We start from the raw sequence: 22,433 nt of genomic DNA on the forward strand, positions 1-22,433 counted from the left end.
GTCCCCCAATAGATACCCTTAGCTCTTATATCAATCACTTTCCTGATGTACGAGCTAAATGGAGGACAAAACCACAGTGTGAACCTAGTCTTAAAGAGTAACTAAACGTTTGACAAACTTCTGACGTGTCATAGCTTCTGCTGCTTAGTTTTAGCGTTGGTGGGGGTCTCAGTGCTCGGACCCCATCAATCTTAACTTCGAACATGTCAGAAGTTTGTCAAACGTTTAGTTACCCCTTTAAGGTCCTATTATACCTGATATGGGCAGTGAAAATGAGCGCCAATCAACGAGACCGCTTATTGATCGACGCTCATTTGCTCCTCTCACAAGGGGCTACGATTGGTTATGTTTGGGGAGGAGGGATTGTTCCTTCCGATCACTCAACCTTATACATTTCCATCATGTTGGCAGCGCGTCTCCCTGTTTACACACCAAGATGTGCTGCCGACAACGATAATATTTCTTGCTGCATAAACGATACGATAAGCCGATGAATGAACATTTGCTCGTTCATCGGCTCATCCTTGCCCTGTTTACACAGGGCAACAATCGGGAACGACCATTCATATAATCGCTCGTTTGCCCGTGTAAATGGGCCGTTACTGCTTCAGTGTCAGTGATGGGGGATGAGGATGAACATACTGAAGGCACGGAGAAGTGTCATCATAGTCTGTGTTCAGGATCCTGCCCCTGTATAGCCTTTAGGGTATGTTCACACGGCAACGCAAAATACGTCTGAAATTACGGAGCTGTTTTCAGGCGAAAACAGCTCCTGAATTTCAGACGTTTTTGACACGTGCACGCGTTTTTCGCTGCGTCTTTTACGGACGTAATTAGAGCTGCGTTTCAATGTAGTCAATGAAAAACGGCTCCAATTACTTCCCAAGAAGTGTCCTGCACTTCTTTGACGCGCCGTCTTTTGACAGCGACGCGTAAAATGTCAGCTCGTCTGCACAGAACATCGTAAGATCCATTGCAAGCAATGGGCAGATGTTTGCCGACGTATTGGAGCCGTCTTTTCAGGGGTAATTCAAGGCGTAAAACGCCTGAATTACGTCTGAAAATAGGTTGGGTGCGCATACCCTACGATGACGCCAGGGGTGTGATAACATGAGCCGTTCTTCATGTTATCACACCCTTACTAATCACTGATTATAGGGGTTATTTCATTGTAGATAAGAACTTAATACTAAGGCCGGATTTACACGAGCGTGTGCGTTTTGCGCGCGCAAAAGGCATTTAACAGCTCCGTGTGTCATCAGATATGATGCGCGGCTGTGTGATTTTCGCGCAGCCGCCATCATTAAGACACTCTGTATGTTTGTAAACAGAAAAGCACGTGGTGCTTTTCTGTTTTCATTCATACTTTTTACTGCTATTGCGCAAATCACGCGCGTCACACGGAAGTGCTTTCGTGTGCTGCGCGTGATTTTCACGCACCCATTGACTTTAATGGGTGCGTGATGCGCGAACAACACACAAATATAGGACATGTCGTGAGTTTTACGCAGCTGACTCACGCTGCGTAAAAATCACGGACTGTCTGCACGGCCCCATAGACTAATATAGGTCTGTGCGAGGCGCGTGAAAATCATGTATATCACGTTCGTCTGAATAAGCCCTTAATCAAACTTGGATCACCTTACAACCTGAGATGCTAAAATGCAGCCATATAACGGGCGGCCATAGGCTGTCATTTCCAGGATTGCGGATGACATGGGATTGCCCTTTATTTTATTCTCTTTCCGATGTCTATGAAAGGTTAAATAATACTGTCAAGCGTTAAGATGAAATAGACGCACAAAAGTCAACCTGTGTTTGGAAAAAACGTACCCTCTGAACATATGTCAGCAATACAGACACCAGCGATAACGCTTGTAGAGCAGAAAGAAGAAGGTGTATTCTCACCTCCGCTGCCTGCACTGAATCACAGAGATGAGACCGGCAGGGTGCTGAAATCAGCAAACACTTCATCCCTCTCATTAACCCGCTCCATGACTATTCTATACACAGGGATATAAAAGCTTATCTTGTTATACACCAGTCCAGGGTGTCCCAGTTAGGGTATGTGCACACACACTAATTACGTCCGTAATATACGGACGTATTTCGGCCGCAAGTACCGGACCGAACACAGTGCAGAGAGCCGGGCTCCTAGCATCATACTTATGTACGATGCTAGGAGTCCCTGCCTCGCTGCAGTACAGCTGTCCCGTAGTGTAATCATGTTGTCAGTACGGGACAGTAGTTCCACGGAGAGGCAGGGACTCCTAGCGTCGTACATAACTATGATGCTAGGAGCCCGGCTCCCTGCACTGAGTTCGGTCCGGTACTTGCGGCCGAAATACGTCCGTCAATTACGGACGTAATTAGTGTGTGTGCACATACCCTTAGGCTGGGTTGACACGAGCACATTAACGTCCGTAAAGGACGGAACGTATTTCGGCCGCAAGTCCCGGACCGGACACAGTGCAGGGAGCCGGGCTCCTAGCATCATAGTTATGTACGACGCTAGGAGTCCCTGCCTCTCCGTGGAATTCCTGTCCCGTACTGAAAACATGATTACAGTACGGGACAGTTGTCCCGCAGCGAGGCAGGGACTCCTAGCGTCGTACATAACTATGATGCTAGGAGCCCGGCTCCCTGCACTGTGTTCGGTCCGGTACTTGTGGCCGAAATACGTTCTGTCCATTATGGACCGAACACGCTCGTGTGAATCCAGCCTTACAACTAGTCCAATACACACAGTACAAAGCACCAAATGAAAAACCATGACATAGCAGCAATATAAACTGCAATATAACACAAGGCATAATAATATAACTGTAACATAGAAAAACATGGCTTCTTTCTTCCAAAAATGAGAGCCACACCTGTCCACAGCAGCAAGGCGCTATTGAAGTAAATGGGGCAGAGCTGCAATACCACACACAACCTGTGGACAGGTGTGGCGCTATTTTCAAAAAGCAGACATGTTTTTCTAATCCTGTACAACTCCTCCAGGTGTTCTTACTTTGATATTCTGTTGCTTATATAGCGCTAACATTCTACAGCAATGTACAGGGATTGTCATCCGTCCTTCTCCTCAATGGGACTCAGGGGCATAACTAGGAAAGACTGGGCCCCATAGCAAACTCTTGACCGGGCCCCCCCCCCCCGGGTGCCACAAGCAGCCCCCCTTATAAATAATGCCCCCTGTAGAATGTGCCATACAGCCCCCCCTGTAGACAGTGCTATATAGCCCCGCCTATAGACAGTGAGTGTCACAGCTCATTTGTAGATAGTGCCCCCACCTCCCCCTTGTAGATAGTGCCATACAGCCCCTTGTAGATATCGCCATGAAGCCCCCACTGTAGATAGTGCAGCACAGCCCCCCTTAGTAGATAGTGCCACACACAGACCCCTGTAGATTGCGCAACTCAGTCCCCTGTAGATAGAGCCACAGCCCTCCCCCTTGTGTATAGTGCCACACAGTTACTCCTTATGTATAGTGCCACACAGCCCCCCCTTGTGTATAGTGCCACACAGTTACTCCTTATGTATAGTGCCACACAGCCCCCCCCCTTGTGTATAGTACCACAAGGCAATGGTGCATCCAAGAAAGTTGTATCAGTCAGGGAGATATCACTCAAACATGGAAAGGTGGGTTTGGAGGGCGGACTGTGTGACTCTTCAGGATAGTGGCACCGCCCCATGACCCTCTAATAAGTAATTAGCATATAGTGTCCGCCGGTTTAAAAGTGGATTTTAAAGATTTTGCTGCATCTGAAAAAACTATGGAAGGGAATGTTTGGAAATATTGGCAGGTCATGAATTACCGCATGGTGGCGGTTCAAGGGGTTAAAACTACCTGACAGATTCCCATTAAATATACAATGAATTGAGAACAATTCCATCTGCCCTGCAATTTTGTTATTAATAATATATATGCTATATAACTACAGATCGAGGACCAAGCTCTCACAAATATACAGTACCACAACCAAGCTCAGTACATAAATACAGCACTAGAACCACGCTCTGACATCTATTCAGCACCAGAACCAAGCTCAGTACATATATACATCCCCAGAACCAAACTCATTACATATATACAGCACCAAAACAAATCTCATGCATATATACAGCACCAGAACTAAGCTCAGTACATACACACAGCATCAGAACCAAGATCAGTACATATATACAGCACCAGAACAAATACAGCTCAATTTAGTGCAACCCCTGCCGTATAGGTTTGTACAGTGTAAAACTACAGCTCACAGCATGGCCCGAACAATACTGAGGATATGCTGGGAGATGCGGTTTCACAAAAAAAAAAATCATACCACCCATCATCTCACTGCAGATCATACAGTGACTACATTACTGATTAGAGGCAGAATAAACATTTACATTAAATGACTCACCGGTGACGTCTCAGATTCTAGTTCTTTTCTTCTCCCTCCGGTCCAGACCTCTATGAGTGATTTCTACCGGCCATGACCCATTTCTGCAGTTTTCCGCTCAGATGTCTTCACTTCCCACTTTTAAAACATTTCTGCACCTATAAATGAAGAAAAAATTCTCAACACCTCTAAATATAATAAAGCACCATACACTGCACCTCTAACTAGAATAGCGCCATATACAGTGTCCCTGATTATAATAGTACCATACACTGTCTCACACACACACACACACACACACACACACACACACACACACACACACACACACACACACACACACACACAGTGCCCCCTGTAGATAGTGCCCCCATAGCCCCTTGTAGATAGTGACCCCCATAGAGCCTCTGTAGATGGTGCCCTACATACAGCCCCCTGTAGATAGTGCCCACATATGGACTCCAGAGCTGCAAGGCAATAGTGCTAACTACTGAGCCACCGTGCTGCCCTACATATAGCTTCCCCTATAGATAGTGCTCCATGTATAGCCCACCTTTGTAGATAGTGTCTCACATATAGCTCCCCCTCTATATAGTGTCCCAAATATAGCCCACCCCTGTAGACAGTGCCCTACATATAGCCACCCTGTAGCTAGTGCCCCACAAGTAACCCACCCCTGTATATAGTATCCCACATATAGCCCACCACTATAGAAAGTGCCCTAAAAAAAATCTACCCCTACAGATAGTGCTCTACATATAGCCCACCCCTGTATAGTGTCTCACATATAGCTCCCGCTGTATATAGTGGCCCACATCCTCACAGACCCTCCTGTAGATAGTGGCCCAAATATAGACCACCCCCCCAGTAGATAGTGGCGCCATCCCCACATATAGACCCCCTTGTATAGTGGCCCACATATAGACCACCCCTGTATATAGTGGCCCACATATAGGCCCTCCTGTATATAGTGGCCCACATATAGACCCTCCTGTATATAGTGGCCCACATCCCTACATATAGATCTCCCCTTTATATAGTGGCCAACATCCCCACATAGACCCCCCTGTAGATAGTCCCCCACATCCCCACATATAGACCACACCTGTAGATAGTGCCCCACATCCCCACATATAGACCCTCCCCTGTATATAGTGGCACACATATAGACGACCCTCCCCCTATAGATAGAGCCCCCACTATAGATAATGCCAGTTTTATTAGAAAAAAAACAAAAAAACTTTACATACTCACATGATCCCGTTCCCGCACAGTGCGATGGCAATGCAGACCTGCTCTCTTCTGAGCCGGTTTGCTGGAGCGGAAGACGCGTCGTTCAATGGCGCTGATTGGCGGGGCAGAATGACTTGCCCCGTCAATCAGCGCCTTTCAAGCACGGAAGCGGCGCAATGACGTCAGCGCGCCGCTATCATCGTTGAAAGGCGCTGATTGGCGAGGCAAGTCATTTATCCCCATCAATCAGCATCATTGCAAGGTGCTGAATGGTTGGGCACATGCCCTAACATTCTGCGCTAATGCATGTATATGGCTGCCGCTAGCACCGGGGCCCCCTCCGGTGCTAGCGACGCCTAGAGGCATGAGAGGTCCCTGTGTGTGCCCCATAGTAGCGGAGCTACCGCTGCAGCAGCCATCGGGCATATGGGCGGGGCGTTCGGCTGGCGGCACGGGCACCCTCAAAGCCGCGGGCCCCGTAGCAGCCGCTATGGCTGCTACCGCGGTATTTACGCCGCTGATTGCACTCCCTAAGGCCTCATTCAGATGGCTGTACTATGGTCACATTTTAGTGTCTGTATTATGATTGCAAGACCAACGGTTCAATATGCCGATCACTATGGTTTACTTTTACCGTATGGAGTCCAGGTCCTCCGGTCGTAACACAGACGCCAATATGCGGCCGCATTACAGCCATCTGAATGCGGCCAATCACAGACACACACATTAACACCACGGCTAATTAATCTATCAGTATTTTTTTGGGGAGTGGAGAAGAAAACTGCAGAACCCAGAGGAAGCCCATAAGAACATGCGGAGAACATACAAACTCCACGCAGATGTTTCCCTTGGTCAGATCCAAACGTAAAACCCCAGTTCTGCAATGCTAATCTGATACATTGCAACAAACCGCAGCTATGTAAAAGTCGGACTGGGTCAGGAAGGGGTTTTCAGCTGCTATGTAAACAATGGATGCATTCGCCTACAGCAAGCGGAGATCTTGAAACGGTACGGAATGGACTATATTAGAAAGTTTTATAATCTCTCATTGTACAATGATCGCGGTTTATTTGCATAAGAATTGTAATTCTGGATATTTGAGCACGGCAGGACATTTTTTACAGATTTTACATTAAAGGAACGAACGTCCATCGCCTCGAACACTTTACCCACAGGATAAATGGCCGAATTGTGGATGCAGGAGTTAATATAACATCATATCATAACCTGAAGAAAACCATAATTAGCTGCACGTCGGGTATCGCCCTTCGCCCTCTACAAAAACTCTTGTGCGTAACGCTCATTTAATGTTCCCAGAGTTGGCACCGCAGATAAAAGATTTCCTGTAGAGGCTGTAAAAATACTATTTAATGATTCAGGAAACCTGGGGGTGGAAGCATTAATATCGAGAAATCTTGTGGATGCCAATGGAGATAGAATATATGTATATTTTTCAATGTTCCATGTGGCTGGTTGGTGATAAGGTCTTTGCCTTCCCACCCCCAGATTATCGCACTGACGGCAGAACGTTGATACAGGTCATTGATCAACGTCGTCATCGAGGTTTACTTAACGACTATCTGCAACTTTCCTCTTTAAAAATAACTTTATAATAAACTTTGGAAGAGCTCCATGAAAAACTCAGGAGATGCCTGATATAGTTGGTTTCCAGTGAGCAAAATGATGTGGAGTCATGATTATAATAAATTGTCATATTAGGTCTTTGTCCAAAGCCATCTAGAAAAGAGACGTATAATTGTACCGCTAACTTATAGTATAACCCGTAGAAAGGGGTAATACAGCAATGCCAGTCAAATATGGAAATTATCCCACCCATCCACAGGGGGCAGTATTTGGTTATATTCCTGTACATAGGGGGCAATATAATAGTGGTTATATTCTTGTATATAGGAGCAGTATTATAGTAGTTATATTCTTGTAGATAGGAGCAGTATTATAGTAGTTATATTCCTGTACATAGGGGGGCAGTATTATAGTAGTTATATTCTTGTATATAGGGAGCAGTATTATAGTAGTTATATTCTTGTATATAGGAGCAGTATTATAGTAGTTATATTCTTGTATATAGGGGGCAGTATTATAGTAGTTATATTCCTGTACATAGGGGGGCAATATTATAGTAGTTATATTCTTGTATATAGGGGGCAGTATTATAGTAGTTATATTCTTGTATATAGGAGCAGTATTATAGTAGTTATATTCTTGTATATAGGAGCAGTATTACAGTAGTTATATTCTTGTATATAGGGGCAGTGTTATAGTAGTTATGTTCTTGTATATAGGAGCAGTATTATAGTAGTTATATTCTTGTATATAAGAGGCAGTATTATAGTAGTTATATTTTTGTACATAGGGGACAGTATTATAGTAGTTATATTCTTGTATATAGGAGCAGTATTATAGTAGTTATATTCTTGTGTATAGGGGCAGTATTATAGTAATTATATTCTTGTATATAGGGGCAGTATTACAGTAGTTATATTCTTGTATATAGGGGCAGTGTTATAGTAGTTATGTTCTTGTATATAGGAGCAGTATTATAGTAGTTATATTCTTGTATATAAGAGGCAGTATTATAGTAGTTATATTTTTGTACATAGGGGACAGTATTATAGTAGTTATATTCTTGTATATAGGAGCAGTATTATAGTAATTATATTCTTGTATATAGGAGCAGTATTATAGTAGATATATTCTTGTATATAGGATCAGTATTATAGTAGTTATATTCTTGTACATAGGAGCAGTATTATAGTAGTTATATTCTTGTATATAGGAGCAGTATTATAGTAGTTATATTCTTGTATATAGGGAGCAGTATTATAGTAGTTATATTCTTGTACATAGGGGATAGTATTATAGTAGTTATATTCTTGTACATAGGGGGCAGTATTATAGTAGTTATATTCTTGTATATAGGAGCAGTATTATAGTAGTTCTATTCTTGTATATAGGGAGCAGTATTATAGTAGTTATATTCTTGTATATAGGGGAAGTATTATAGAAGTTATATTCTTGTATATAGGGGCAGTATTATAGTAGTTATATTCTTGTATATAGGGGCAGTATTATAGTAGTTATATTCTTGTATATAGGGGGCAGTATTATAGTAGTTATATTCTTGCATATAGGGGACAGTATTATAGTAGTTATATTCTTGTACATAGGGGCAGTATTATAGTAGTTATATTCTTGTATATAGGGGCAGTATTATAGTAGTTATATTCTTGTACATAAGAGGCAGTATTATAGTAGTTATATTCTTGTACATAGGAGCAGTATTATAGTAGATATATTCTTGTATATAGGATCAGTATTATAGTAGATATATTCTTGTATATAGGAGGCAGTATTATAGTAGTTATATTCTTGTATATAGGGGGCAGTATTATAGTAGTTATATTCTTGTATATAGGGGCAGTATTATAGCAGTTATATTCTTGTATATAGGAGCAGAATTATAGTAGTTATATTCTTGTACATAGGGGGTAGTATTATAGTAGTTATATTCTTGTACATAGGGGGCAGTATTATAGTAGTTATATTCTTGTATATAGGAGCAGTATTATAGTAGTTATATTCTTGTACATAGGGGGCAGTATTATAGTAGTTATATTCTTGTATATAGGAGCAGTATTATAGTAGTTATATTCTTGTATTTAGGGAGCAGTATTATAGTAGTTATATTCTTGTACATAGGGGATAGTATTATAGTAGTTATATTCTTGTACATAGGGGGCAGTATTATAGTAGTTATGTTCTTGTATATAGGAGCAGTATTATAGTAGTTATATTCTTGTATATAGGGAGCAGTATTATAGTAGTTATATTCTTGTATATAGGGGAAGTATTATAGTAGTTATATTCTTGTATATAGGGAGCAGTATTATAGTAGTTATATTCTTGTATATAGGGGAAGTATTATAGTAGTTATATTCTTGTATATAGGGGCAGTATTATAGTAGTTATATTCTTGTATATAGGGGCAGTATTATAGTAGTTATATTCTTGTATATAGGGGCAGTATTATAGTAGTTATATTCTTGTATATAGGGGAGCAGTATTATAGTAGTTATATTCTTGTACATAGGGGGCAGTATTATAGTAGTTATATTCTTGTATATAGGAGAGCAGTATTATAGTAGTTATATTCTTGTATATAGGGGCAGTATTATAGTAGTTATATTCTTGTATATAGGGGGCAGTATTATAGTAGTTATATTCTTGCATATAGGGGACAGTATTATAGTAGTTATATTCTTGTATATAGGGGCAGTATTATAGTAGTTATATTCTTGTATATAGGAGCAGTATTATAGTAGTTATATTCTTGTATATAGCAGTATTATAGTAGATATATTCTTGTATATAGGGGGCAGTATTATAGTAGTTATATTCCTGTATATAGGGGGCAGTATTATAGTCGTTATATTCCTGTATATAGGGGCAGTTTTATAGTAGTTATATTCTTGTACATAGGGGACAGTATTATAGTAGTTATATTCTTGTATATAGGAGCAGTATTATAGTAATTATATTCTTGTATATAGGAGCAGTATTATAGTAGATATATTCTTGTATATAGGATCAGTATTACAGTACATATATTCTTGTATATAGGAGGCAGTATTATAGTAGTTATATTCTTGTATATAGGAGCAGTATTATAGTAGTTATATTCTTGTATATGGGGGGCGTATTATAGAAGTTATATTCTTGTATATAGGAGCAGTATTATAGTAGTTATATTCTTGTATATAGGGGCAGTATTATAGTAGTTATATTCTTGTATATAGGGTCAGTATTATAGTAGTTATATTCTTGTATATAAGAGGCAGTATTATAGTAGTTATATTCTTGTACATAGGGGACAGTATTATAGTAGTTATATTCTTGTATATAGGAGCAGTATTATAGTAATTATATTCTTGTATATAGGAGCAGTATTATAGTACATATATTCTTGTATATAGGAGGCAGTATTATAGTAGTTATATTCTTGTATATAGGAGGCAGTATTATAGTAGTTATATTCTTATACATAGGGGGCAGTATTATAGTAGTTATATTCTTGTACATAGGGGGCAGTATTATAGTAGTTATATTCTTGTATATAGGGGGCAGTATTATAGTAGTTATATTCTTGTATATAGGAGCAGTATTATAGTAGTTATATTCTTGTATATAGGGGGCAGTATTATAGTAGTTATATTCTTGTATATAGGAGGCAGTATTATAGTAGTTATATTCTTGTATATAGGAGCAGTATTATAGTAGTTATATTCTTGTATATGGGGGGCGTATTATAGAAGTTATATTCTTGTATATAGGAGCAGTATTATAGTAGTTATATTCTTGTATATAGGGGGCAGTATTATAGTAGTTATATTCTTGTATATAGGAGCAGTATTATAGTAGTTATATTCTTGTATATAGGAGCAGTATTATAGTAGTTATATTCTTGTATATAGGGGCAGTATTATAGTAGTTATATTCTTGTATATAGGGGGCAGTATTATAGTAGTTATATTCTTGTAGAGAGATTGCATGTGCAATGGACATCATGTACAAGTGAAGATTGGTGTTCACTGCTTTTGCATTTGTGGCACATAAATGATTATGATGTGCAGATCCTTTACCAAACCTTGGTGACAACTCTATATAACCAGAGGACCACTTACATATGTGTGCTTAGGGTGGGGAGGTGAGATTGTAAACTGCAGAGACATAACTGTATGAGTGATTGAGATATATATATATATATATTATAGCCTAATATAACACAACTAAATTAGATTATTAAAGACTAGTAATATAGAATATTTTCTTAGAAACAACCAGTGGTTACTGCAGCCGTTATCGGCTAAGTGCTGCGCACCTGGCTGAAGATCCTCCGGGCTCCCTCGAAATCATGAATTCTCAACGAGTCTCTTATCTGAAGGATGCAGTGTGACTGACAGACGAAACAGTCTCCAATTCCTATTTCCTCTGGGAGATTGACCTCTTTGTTATGTTCATTTTATTTCGAGCTGTAGTTAATATTTCTTCGCTCTACTTACTGGTGGTACATGGACCATCTGCACTCCACTTGGGTTGTGTCCAGATGTCATCCACTGCTTCAATCTTGATGCAACAGACACATTTGTTTTTTTCAGGCCCTGTTATATTTACACAGATCACAACACTTCTGTCTTCAGCTAAGATGTATAGTTCTCTGCCCGACTTCATTAACATGGCGTAGACAATAGAGAATGTTCTCAAAGGCGGCCGATACCAACCAGCCAAGCAGAGAAGACATTGTACACACTGATGGAAGGACAGCCACTTTATTAAGTCAATAACTCTGTAGCACTGCCTACAACATCCAGTCAGATGCTTCAATTCATTTCCTAACCAAGGAAGCGAAAATGAAACACGTCAGCTAAGAAAATCAGACCTGGAACTGTGGAGAGGCCAATGGCGGGCAGATATCTTACACTAATGGATTTGTTGGCCAACCTAAATCTAGAGAATAATAACTCAAGAATAATCTGTTCAATGAGATCCAGTCACAGGGTCTTGAGGTCTAAAAATTACCACAATAAACCAAGATATTGGATGGTGAGCGCAACATTTTTGGTCAATACGATGGCATTTTTTGTCAATTAAAATTTTTGAATTATGGAATTATGGAATTCTGAGAGAATATATTGGATATTTATTCATATCAGTCTCTACCCAAGTCACCTAAAGACCCAAGGGAAACGTTGCTACTGTATTTTGTCAGTAGACCAAAAGACAACCCATCGACTGTTTTGCAGCCGTGGCTGTTTTTCCAGATGTTAACTCTATGGACCATGTCGATGGCTTCATCACATCCCAATGAGTAACTCGAAGATATATAGCTCTAGCCTTATAACCCAATCACACAACTAGGCTCATAGTCATTGGTGGATAGCAATTCTATATCTGGTCAATGAAGATGGTGATTGTTTTGGACTTAGATCATTAGCCCAGCATGGTTAACTATTGTGCCGCCACCTCACTAAGAACCCACCGCGTCATTAGGAACAAACATAGGAGAAACTATGTTAAAAGACGTAGAACATCTTGTGATGTTTTTTCTTTTTTATGGGTTGTAGACGATGTTTTGGAAGATATTCAATGTACCTCACCCTTTTGTTCCAGATGTTCCCATTTGGAAGGTTAGGAGTTATCAGTTTCATATTTAAATCCTATATCCATGTCAATTGTAAGCACAATAATGATTGCACACAGGTGACTGACTGGCTGATCTCTGCTAATCCACCTGCAAACAATCAAAAAGGGATTAAAATGTGGTCTCGGTCAGCCAAGACTGAAACACACGTTTCTGGAGAACCCGATACCAGCTAGATATTTTATTTCTGTCGTGCTACAATAGACAGAAGGTGCTAACTATTTCATAGAACATAGGGCACCAATAGGCTGGTCGGAATCGGCAAAGCTGCCATGACGTTGATGGAGCTTTGGTTCCATGGTGGATTTTTGTGGAACATCTGAGCATGCAGAAGTGACAAAATCTGGCATCTCCACCAGCTCTCATATTTCTTCTCATACCCTCTGTGAAGTAAAGCAGGCTTCAGCCACATTGAGGGTGGGAAAGGCTGGTGGGAGTCAGACGCACAGCCGGACACAGCTGCTACAAGGAATGTAGATGAGGCTTGTGAGCATACAACAGCCCCCTGACCTTTCACTAGTGTCCATGTCACACTTGGTGGGATATTTTGTATTCGTGTAGACATCTTGAAGACGAAGGCCAAGAGAAAATGTTTCTGAGCTATGGTTCCACAGACACGTATGGAAAGATATCCTCAAAGAACCTTCAGTTCTCAGAGGAGAACGGATGATGTTCTACTGTTACATAGGTTTTAATGTTGAAAACAAAAATTCATCAAGATGAAACTTATTATACGGACTAGATGTCTGTGCGATGGAAGGCAAAACAAAACCCATGTAGGAGCAGTTACTGGATCATTCCAAGTTTCAATGCAGTCTGTCTGTTCCACCAATAAATAGCCCCTTTTATATGGGTTGCTGATGGCCATCTCCCAAATGTGTCGACCAGGAGGTCCCATATGAAGCTCTTGAGTTACAAAAGATTATTCTTATACATGGTTTGGAAATTGGGGGTTCTAGAAACAAACATTCAAAGTCCCGGGTTAATAACAGACCAATTTTTTATGTCAATCAACATCAATAATACTGACACTTGGGGTACAGGATGACGAGACACTGACACTTGGGGTACAGGATGACGAGACACTGACACTTGGGGTACAGGATGACGAGACACTGACACTTGGGGTACAGGATGACGAGACACTGACACTTGGGGTACAGGATGATGAGACACTGACACTTGGGGTACAGGATGATGAGACACTGACACTTGGGGTACAGGATGATGGGACACTGACACTTGGGGGTCAGGATAATGACACACTGACACTTGGGGTACAGGATAATGACATGGACACTTTGGGTGACAAAATAATAACACACTGAACCCAAACGTCTTTGCTCTAATCCCTCTACTGCGCTTCTAGCAGTAAGGCTTCGTTCACATCTGAGCCAGGGTTCCATTCTGACCCTCCGTCGAAGCTTCCCGTCAGAATAGAGCCCTGTCTGAAAAACGAAAGCATAGATTTCCGTTTGCATCACCATTGATTTCAATAGTGACGGATCCAGTGCCAATGGTTTCAGTTTGTCTCAGTTGTGCGAGGGTTCCGTCGTTTTGACAGAATCAATGCCGTAGTCTACTATTATATCTGTCCCCTCGGCCACGTCTTTTTCCAAACATTTGACGTACTGTAATCTCTAAATTCTCGTCACTATAACACACGGCTTTCTTTGCTCATATTAATCAGTGGCCGCTTTCCAGACGAGAATGTCCGAAAATGCATTACTGGCAAGTCTCCCTAATGTTTAGACAATAACCCAACTGTCTGATAAAGACTCTGCACAGGAGAAAGCAAAACAGATCAACAAATTCTGGCCAAGACTATTAATTGGGTGTTTGAGTGGGTGTCATTGCCTGGTGGTCAATGTGTTTATCATTGGCTGCGTAAAGGGGATTTCCACCAACCGAAAAGTAAAATAGATGAACTTGTCCATATCCTTCAGCCCTCCATGTACTAACTTCCTGTTGAGCTTGTGTTTATATACAGCAGTCGATATGAATAAGCAGAGCTGCAGTGTAATGCAAGAGGGAGAGACTGAACATCAGCCTGAGCATCTGATGAGACCGGAAGTAGATTTCAGATTACCTTAGACCCCCCAACAGACAATGCATCTAATTTGGAGTCACTGATCGTACCTTTGACCTATTGGAGCAGAGATAAAAAGCAGCCAACACAGAAGTGTTAGGGGCTAAATGGGGTTGTCCAGTCTAGAAAACTCAGTCATACACCCTATTAGGGAATTCTGAGGAAATAGAGGGGGGGGGGGGTCCTCTGTTCAAGATCCTCAGCTCTTGGTCAGAGTGGAGAGCAGTTACATAGAGCGTCTCTCTCTCGCTCTCTGGAGGATCTGTCCTGTATTACACAGACAACACATTGATATGAATGGACAATGTGTAATGCTTCATCTCTCCTGTGGTAGCGCTGCAGCACAGCTAAACACTTATTGACCGGTTTCCCTGTAAATTATAGTTGATCACTAGGGTCCCAGCAGGAGGACACAGATTAATTTCTTGTCAAGGGACACTTTCAGTAGGGATTGTCAAAAGCGGTGAATCGCTTTAAATATAATTGTTTGGACCCCAACTGGAACGTTAAATAGATTATAATCAGAATTAACTAGTAATATTTGTTAGACATTTGTCTCATGCCTCTCAAGCATACCGAAATATCTCAATTATGCTATGGTCTCATGGCGAGATTTGATCAGCTGCGAGTCGCCGTAAAATTGAGATCTTGCCATGACTTTGATAAATACTTGTCAAAGTTTGAGAAGGGAAAAGTGTCAACATTTAAGTATACCCCGCCCATTTATATAGGACATGCCCTGAATCTATGGCAATCACAAATAGTGCACATGCCCCCTTTCACCATACACCTAAATACAGACCCCCTAAATAAATACAGACCCCCAGATCAGACCTCTAAATACATACCCCATACCAGACCCCCTAATACATACCCAAGACCCCATAGAAATCAGACCAGACCCCTACATAAATTCACACCTCAGACCAGACCCCCTAAATAAATACAGACCCCAGACCCCAAATACAGCCCTCAGACCAGATCCCCTAAATAAAAACATACCCAGACCCTATAAATACAGACCTGAGACAAGACCCCCTAAATAAATACATACCTCAGACCAGACCTAAATGCAGACCTTAGACCAGATCCCATAAATAAATACAGACCCCCTAAATACGGACCTCAAATTAGAAACCCTAAATACAGACCTCAGACCAGACCCCTAAATACATACCACAGACCCCCTAAATACAGACCTCAGACAAGACATGGCAGTGGTGACCGGCAGTGAGGGTTACTGCAAGAATGGTGAGAGGTGAGTATGTTGTGAGGACGTGGGGCACCCGGGATATTTGCGCAAGTCTGCTTTATTGTCTCCCTGATTTGCCACAAGGGAAGTCATCAGAATTATTGCATTAGTTGTGCATCTCTAGCCACCACCACCAGCGCCACCACCACCAGCGCCACCACCACCAACGCCACCATCACCAACGCCATCACCACCACCACCTTCAGCGCCACCACCACCAACGCCACCATCACCAACGCCACCATCATCAGCGCCACCACCATCAGCGTCACCACCACCAACACCAACGCCACCATCACCAACGCCACCACCATCAGCGCCACCACCACCCACACCAACGCCACCAGCACCACCACCACCAGCGCCACCACCATCAGCGCCACCACCATCAGCGCCACCACCATCAGCGCCACCACCACCAGCGCCACCACCACCAACGCCACCATCACCAACGCCATCACCACCACCACCTTCAGCGCCACCACCACCAACGCCACCATCACCAACGCCACCATCATCAGCGCCACCACCATCAGCGTCACCACCACCAACACCAACGCCACCATCACCAACGCCACCACCATCAGCGCCACCACCACCCACACCAACGCCACCAGCACCACCACCATCAGCGCCACCACCATCAGCGCCACCACCATCAGCGCCACCACCATCAGCGCCACCACCATCAGCGTCACCAACACCAACATCACCAACGCCACCACCATCAGCGCCACCACCACCCACACCAACGCCACCAACACCAGCACCACCACCACCAACGCCACCACCATCAGCGCCACCACCATCAGCGCCACCACCATCAGCGTCACCATCTTCAGCGTCACCACCTTCAGCGTCACCACCATCAGCGCCACCACCATCAATTCACCACCACCACCATTAAAACTACTATCACCACCTCGACTACCACCTCCACCACACAGGGAAACATTGAGTTTGCGAGTGAGTCGTAGTAATGCTGCGGTTTTGACAATGGTGTCCTAGCATCAATTGAACAAAACATTGACTTAGACCTATAGAAAGGCCGCAGGACTCGTGTATCAGTCGTATTGTTGATCTCACTAGTGTTACCCACTCCTAAACTAATGAAAGGAGCCGCATTGACAAAAATAAATGTTTAACCGCAAAGCGCAGGTGATAAGTACAATTTGACACATTAAACATCGTGGCTCATTAAGTATTTTATGTTTCTATCGCACACAAAAAAAATACCCCCACCCACTGTCACGACTAAAATTACACACATATATGGAAGTCACTGCGGCCTACTATTAATCCTTCATCCACGTCAAGTCACAGGAAACAGATAACAGTAGGTACACGGCAAAAACACATCACCTTGATGCTGACTGGTAGTAAAAATAATTTTCTTTTTAATGACTGGAGCTTAATACAACATAAAAAGCTTCCAAGATTCCCTGTAATGGACGTTCTTGTTTTCGGTTAATCAGCTGGAAAAATAAAATTCCCTCAAGTCTGGAGATAGAGGAGGGTGGGGGGGGGGGGGGGTGGCACTTTTACCAAATGTCATTTGGCCAGGGAAACTTAGGGCAATATTTCAGAAAACGCCATTTGCCTATAATTATACGTTACATTATAAAACGACAGATTTCAAATGGGTTTCAGCACTAAGGAAGTTTCCCCTCGAAATTGTGATTTTTGCCTTTATCTTCTCTCAAGACATTTCTGGCAATTTGGGATGAAAGCTGTCAGATAGACGAAATCCCTGCCTGATTGATTTTTGTGACAACACTTGAAGAGGAGAAATGAAATAAGGTTGTTAAACAGCCGGGTGATGAGTTACTTGGAATAATACAAGGACTGTGGTTTTTACGGCTGATACAAAGCAGTTGTGACATTATGAAAGCTGCAGAAGACGGATCTGCTTACACAAAGCCGCCATGATCGCTCATCCAAAGGGACTTAAGTATCCCGCTCTTTCGGTTTATGGGCCGGGTTGCATGGCTGAGGGTGTAGCGCTAAAATTATAGACCTCACCTCTTGAATTTTTTTACTTTAATCCCATCAAGAACATAAGTGATAAAACCAAAAGTGTTAACTGTACAACTTTAAATTATTCTATAGGGGTTATAATCATTAACCTCTTCTCAGCCATCCCATGTAAATTAACGGGCTAATTGCACGTTCCTCTGTCAGAAGCCCGTAAATTAACATATGTAGTGCTATCGAGGGGGGATCGGGCTGTCAGTGTAACAGTCCGATCCTGTACTATGAATGGGAACATAAATAATCAGTTTAATGTAATATTCAGTATTGTGTTCCCGAAAGCAGAAGCACTACTTCTGCACTTGGGCAGATTCTAGGGAACCCAGTGACATCATTATTGGGATTCCCTGTGCAGAAGGGGCTCAGGGGCATGCAGAGAAGATGTGATCTGCGTCTTCTCTGCATGTCTGCGTATACAGATCATTGATCTAAGGGGGTGTTACCTGTATAAGGGGATAACCGGGAACACAAAGATCATACAAAAGATTTACTACTGTGTCTGCATCCAGAATAAGTCGGAAAATGCAACAAATCTATCATACAGCGTGTGCCACTGTGATAAATTTGGCACATCTTCAAGCTGCCTGGTCTAAGTTTGTTGTCTAAATTTTACACAGCTACGGCTTCGTTCACATCTGCGTCGTGGCTCCGTTCATGGGCTCCGTCTGAGCTTTCCGTCAGGGGAACCCATGAAAGGAATCCAAACGGAAACCATACGTTTCTGTTTGCATCACTATTGATGTCAATGTTGACGCATTCCGTGCCAATGGTTTCCGTTTGTCACCGTTGTGTGAGGGGTCAGTCGTTTTGACGGAATGAATAGCGCAGTCGACTGCAGTACTGATTCCATCAAAACGACAGATCCCTCACACAACGGTGACAAACGGAAACCATTGGCACCGGATCCGTCACCATTGAAATTAATGGTGATGCAAACGGAAACCTATGGTTTCCGTTTGTTTCAGTTTGATTTCCGTTCATGGCTTCCCCTGACGGAAAGGTCTGACGGAACCCATGACCGGAGCCACGACGCAGATGTGAACGAAGCCTTAGTAAACTGCCCCCTTGTGTTTCCTGCTAAACTTAGCCCCATAGTGAAAAAAAATAAAAAAATAAATAAATATAGTAGATTGTAAAATAATAAATAAGTATAAATAAATAAAATGAGAAATAATAAAAAAAGAAAAAGTAAAACAGAAAAAAAAAACCCACACACCTATCTGAACCCGCATACAATCAAAAACTCCCAGTAATATAAGTCCATGAGTCGTCTTCTCCAGGGAAGGTGGGTAACAATGCTTTTCAACCATTTGTTGTTGGGGACAGCTGGGTGACAACCAATATGGCCACCATTACATCTCCCACAAGGGTGGTCACCCAGCTTTTCCAGATGTGAAAATTGCAAATTGGCTTATTTCTGCAAGATATATCCCCCAGTTCTCTATTGTTACTAGGGAGTAGGTACCATAGAGACAAAGAATGTGTCTACTATGGGGCCCCTGGAAAGTTAGAGCCCAGGTCAGGTTGGCTGCATCCCTCATTTTAATGGGTGGTGAGAACCTCTCCTCAGGTCCGACAAACACCGGTGTGGGGAAGTAACCCAAGGATTATGGTAAAGAAATGGGGAAAACCAGTCCCAAGTCCTTCTGTGCAGGTTGTTAGGGGTGTAGTGGGGTTAACCTGGAATAGAAGGGGCCATATTTTAAGGTTTACTATTGAGCCCCTCAACTCTATATAGATTTCATAGATGACATGTGACGGTCCAGCAAGATTTCTGTAAGGACACAAAGGTCATGTAACTTGCGAGGTGCCATGTAACACGCATGGTATTCTATAGGACATGTAATCTTACAGCCCTCGCCATAGGGTCTCATAGTACCCAACCATCCATGGGTCAACTGGCCCCAGAATCACCCCTCGGTCAGATATTTTACACTATTGGGATGCTAGTCCGTAATGGGGCGATATATGGGAAACAATAGGAAAGGGAAGACGGCGTAGAGCTCATGTACGAAGCCTTACACATTGTCTACTGGAAGCAATGCTTCTTATACCTCTGTAATACGGCATCGGATGGAACGTGGTATATGAATCCAGCAGAAAACATGAATTCGGAGGCATACAGAGGTACAGTCTGTCCCCATAAACTTCTCTGTGTCCGTATTACAGCTCAGTACAACTCTAGAAGTAATAATACGGCCAGGATCACTAAGTTCAGTTTAGACCAAGTGCTGGGCACTAAAGAGTTAATCTTTGCAGTCCGTCACCTGTCTGCAGTGGCATGGCTAGCCCCAAAATACCAATATAGGGTTAATCTATGGCTAATGCGGCTATTCACATTCCTGCGCTGAGGGGTTAACTTCACACTGGCATGCTCAGAGCTGCAGTACCAGAAAAGGGGTTAAACAAGTATTATTATTAACCCTATTCTCTCTGGAACATATAAAAATCAAATCTCTATCAAATGAATATGACTGCACATGTGTGGTCTAATGAGGGTTAAATCCGGGCAGAGGAGGCTCATCGGGTATGTACAATACACAGATATAGGCGGACTACAACTACAAGTCCCAGAAGACCCTACCAGATCTATGTCACATGTTGCACAAGGATACAGAGCTGGATAGTAAAAAGTATATATATATATATATGTATATATGTGTGTGTGTGTGTGTGTGTGCATATATATATATACACACACACACACACACACACACACACACACACACACACACACACACACACACACACACATGTATATACTGTATGCATAGAACATTACCAGTGATGGCCAGTGTAGGGCAGTAGAGATTCAGGATCTCCAATAGAAAACATTATGATAGCAGCAGCACTCACCTGTACCAGTCCAGTCCCTTGTCATAGTTCCTATCAAAGAAGTGGGGTTCAGCCCCCACAGCCCTGATGTCAGGGTGGACCCTCAGGAACTCCAGTAGAGCCCTTGTACCCCCTTTCTTCACACCAATAATGATAGACTGTGGCAACTTCTTGCTGCCTTCCCCCAGTGGAGTAAGAGTAATGCCCCCCTGCATAGGGTATGGTACCCCAACTTTGGGGAAAAGCTGACTCCACAGCGCTCCCTGGCGCACATTCACTTTTTGTCCCATCATCCTTTGTAGAATAAGTTTTTTCCGCTTTACCGAGTGCCAGATGGCCAGGTGAGGGTCCAGGTCCATGAATCCAGCGTCCTCCTCCTCAGTGGTCCCAATGATGGGCCCCGGCAGGTTCTGGCACCGATCAGTCAGGCAGTAGAAGACATACAGGGACATGAGCAGGGAGCACAGGATCAGAACAAACTTCCTAAATATACTTCTAGGCAATGCCTCAGGCAAAGCACTGGGGGATGCCATGATCGTCCAAAACATGCCATGTTAGGTGATCCTGAGCCAGGGTGCCATAGCATCACAGCTGTCAGTCAATGAGAACACCCTGCAGCAGCACCAAGCCTTATCTTCTCTGCGCATGTCTGATTGTAAGCTCTGTGGGTCAGTACAATACTGCTTCCATTCACTGCAGTCATGCTCTGCTGTATAAATGTAGAGTCCTCTGTTTTTTTCTTTGCAGTCAACAGCTGAGTTTTGATTTCCACCCAATTGCCATTAACGCATCCATTTAGCTCCTGTGATGTCCCTCCTGTGTGCAGCTGGTCTTATCCTCAGCGTTATTATCATCATCATCATCATCATCATCATCATCATCATCATCATCATCATCATCACTATACAGGGACAGAAGCTGCAGCAATATCTGCTTGGGGAGGCTTAGATGACACTGCAGAATCCCCAGGTGCCCTCCTGTACACACCTCTATCTGTCACTGCCGCTCACACGTGGGGACCACAGCACAAAACTTCTCAATGACATCAGAGAGCAGCGCTGCCACCAATAGCAAGCCGGCACTAACATCAATGGAATGCGTAGTGGCCAATCAGCGGAGGGAGAGGCGTGGCGTGGCTTTCACACCCTCTATGAAAGCTTTGTCCTTTTAAATGATAGTGAAGGTGTGGGAAGCAGCTCCATGTGTCCGTATAACCGACCTCTGTGGGTTTCCTTATTAGGAGTTATTTTTTGTCATTTATTACTAATAGGTTATAGATTTTTGTTATAAAGTCGCTTTGATAATGCAAGTTATGTAACATACAAAGTAAAACAAATTCTACCTATCTATACATATATTTATATATGTATATACGTGTGCATTTTG

The 22,433-nt window shown here is 42.6% G+C and overlaps 1 protein-coding gene across 1 annotated transcript in view; it reads right to left on the reverse strand.

The window, feature by feature from the left end:
• Window positions 1–22,029, reverse strand: part of LOC142666407 (heparan sulfate glucosamine 3-O-sulfotransferase 3A1-like) — an 84,693-nt gene extending 62,664 nt beyond the window's left edge. The window contains exon 1 of the mRNA XM_075846435.1: window positions 21,069–22,029. Coding sequence (XP_075702550.1) covers window positions 21,069–21,595 — 527 coding nt within the window. The 5' untranslated portion in view covers window positions 21,596–22,029. The remainder of the gene's footprint in view (window positions 1–21,068) is intronic.
• Between the last annotated feature and the right edge of the window lie 404 nt (window positions 22,030–22,433).

The sequence above is a fragment of the Rhinoderma darwinii genome, chromosome 13 (assembly GCF_050947455.1).
Source record: "Rhinoderma darwinii isolate aRhiDar2 chromosome 13, aRhiDar2.hap1, whole genome shotgun sequence".
NCBI lineage: Eukaryota > Metazoa > Chordata > Amphibia > Anura > Rhinodermatidae > Rhinoderma > Rhinoderma darwinii.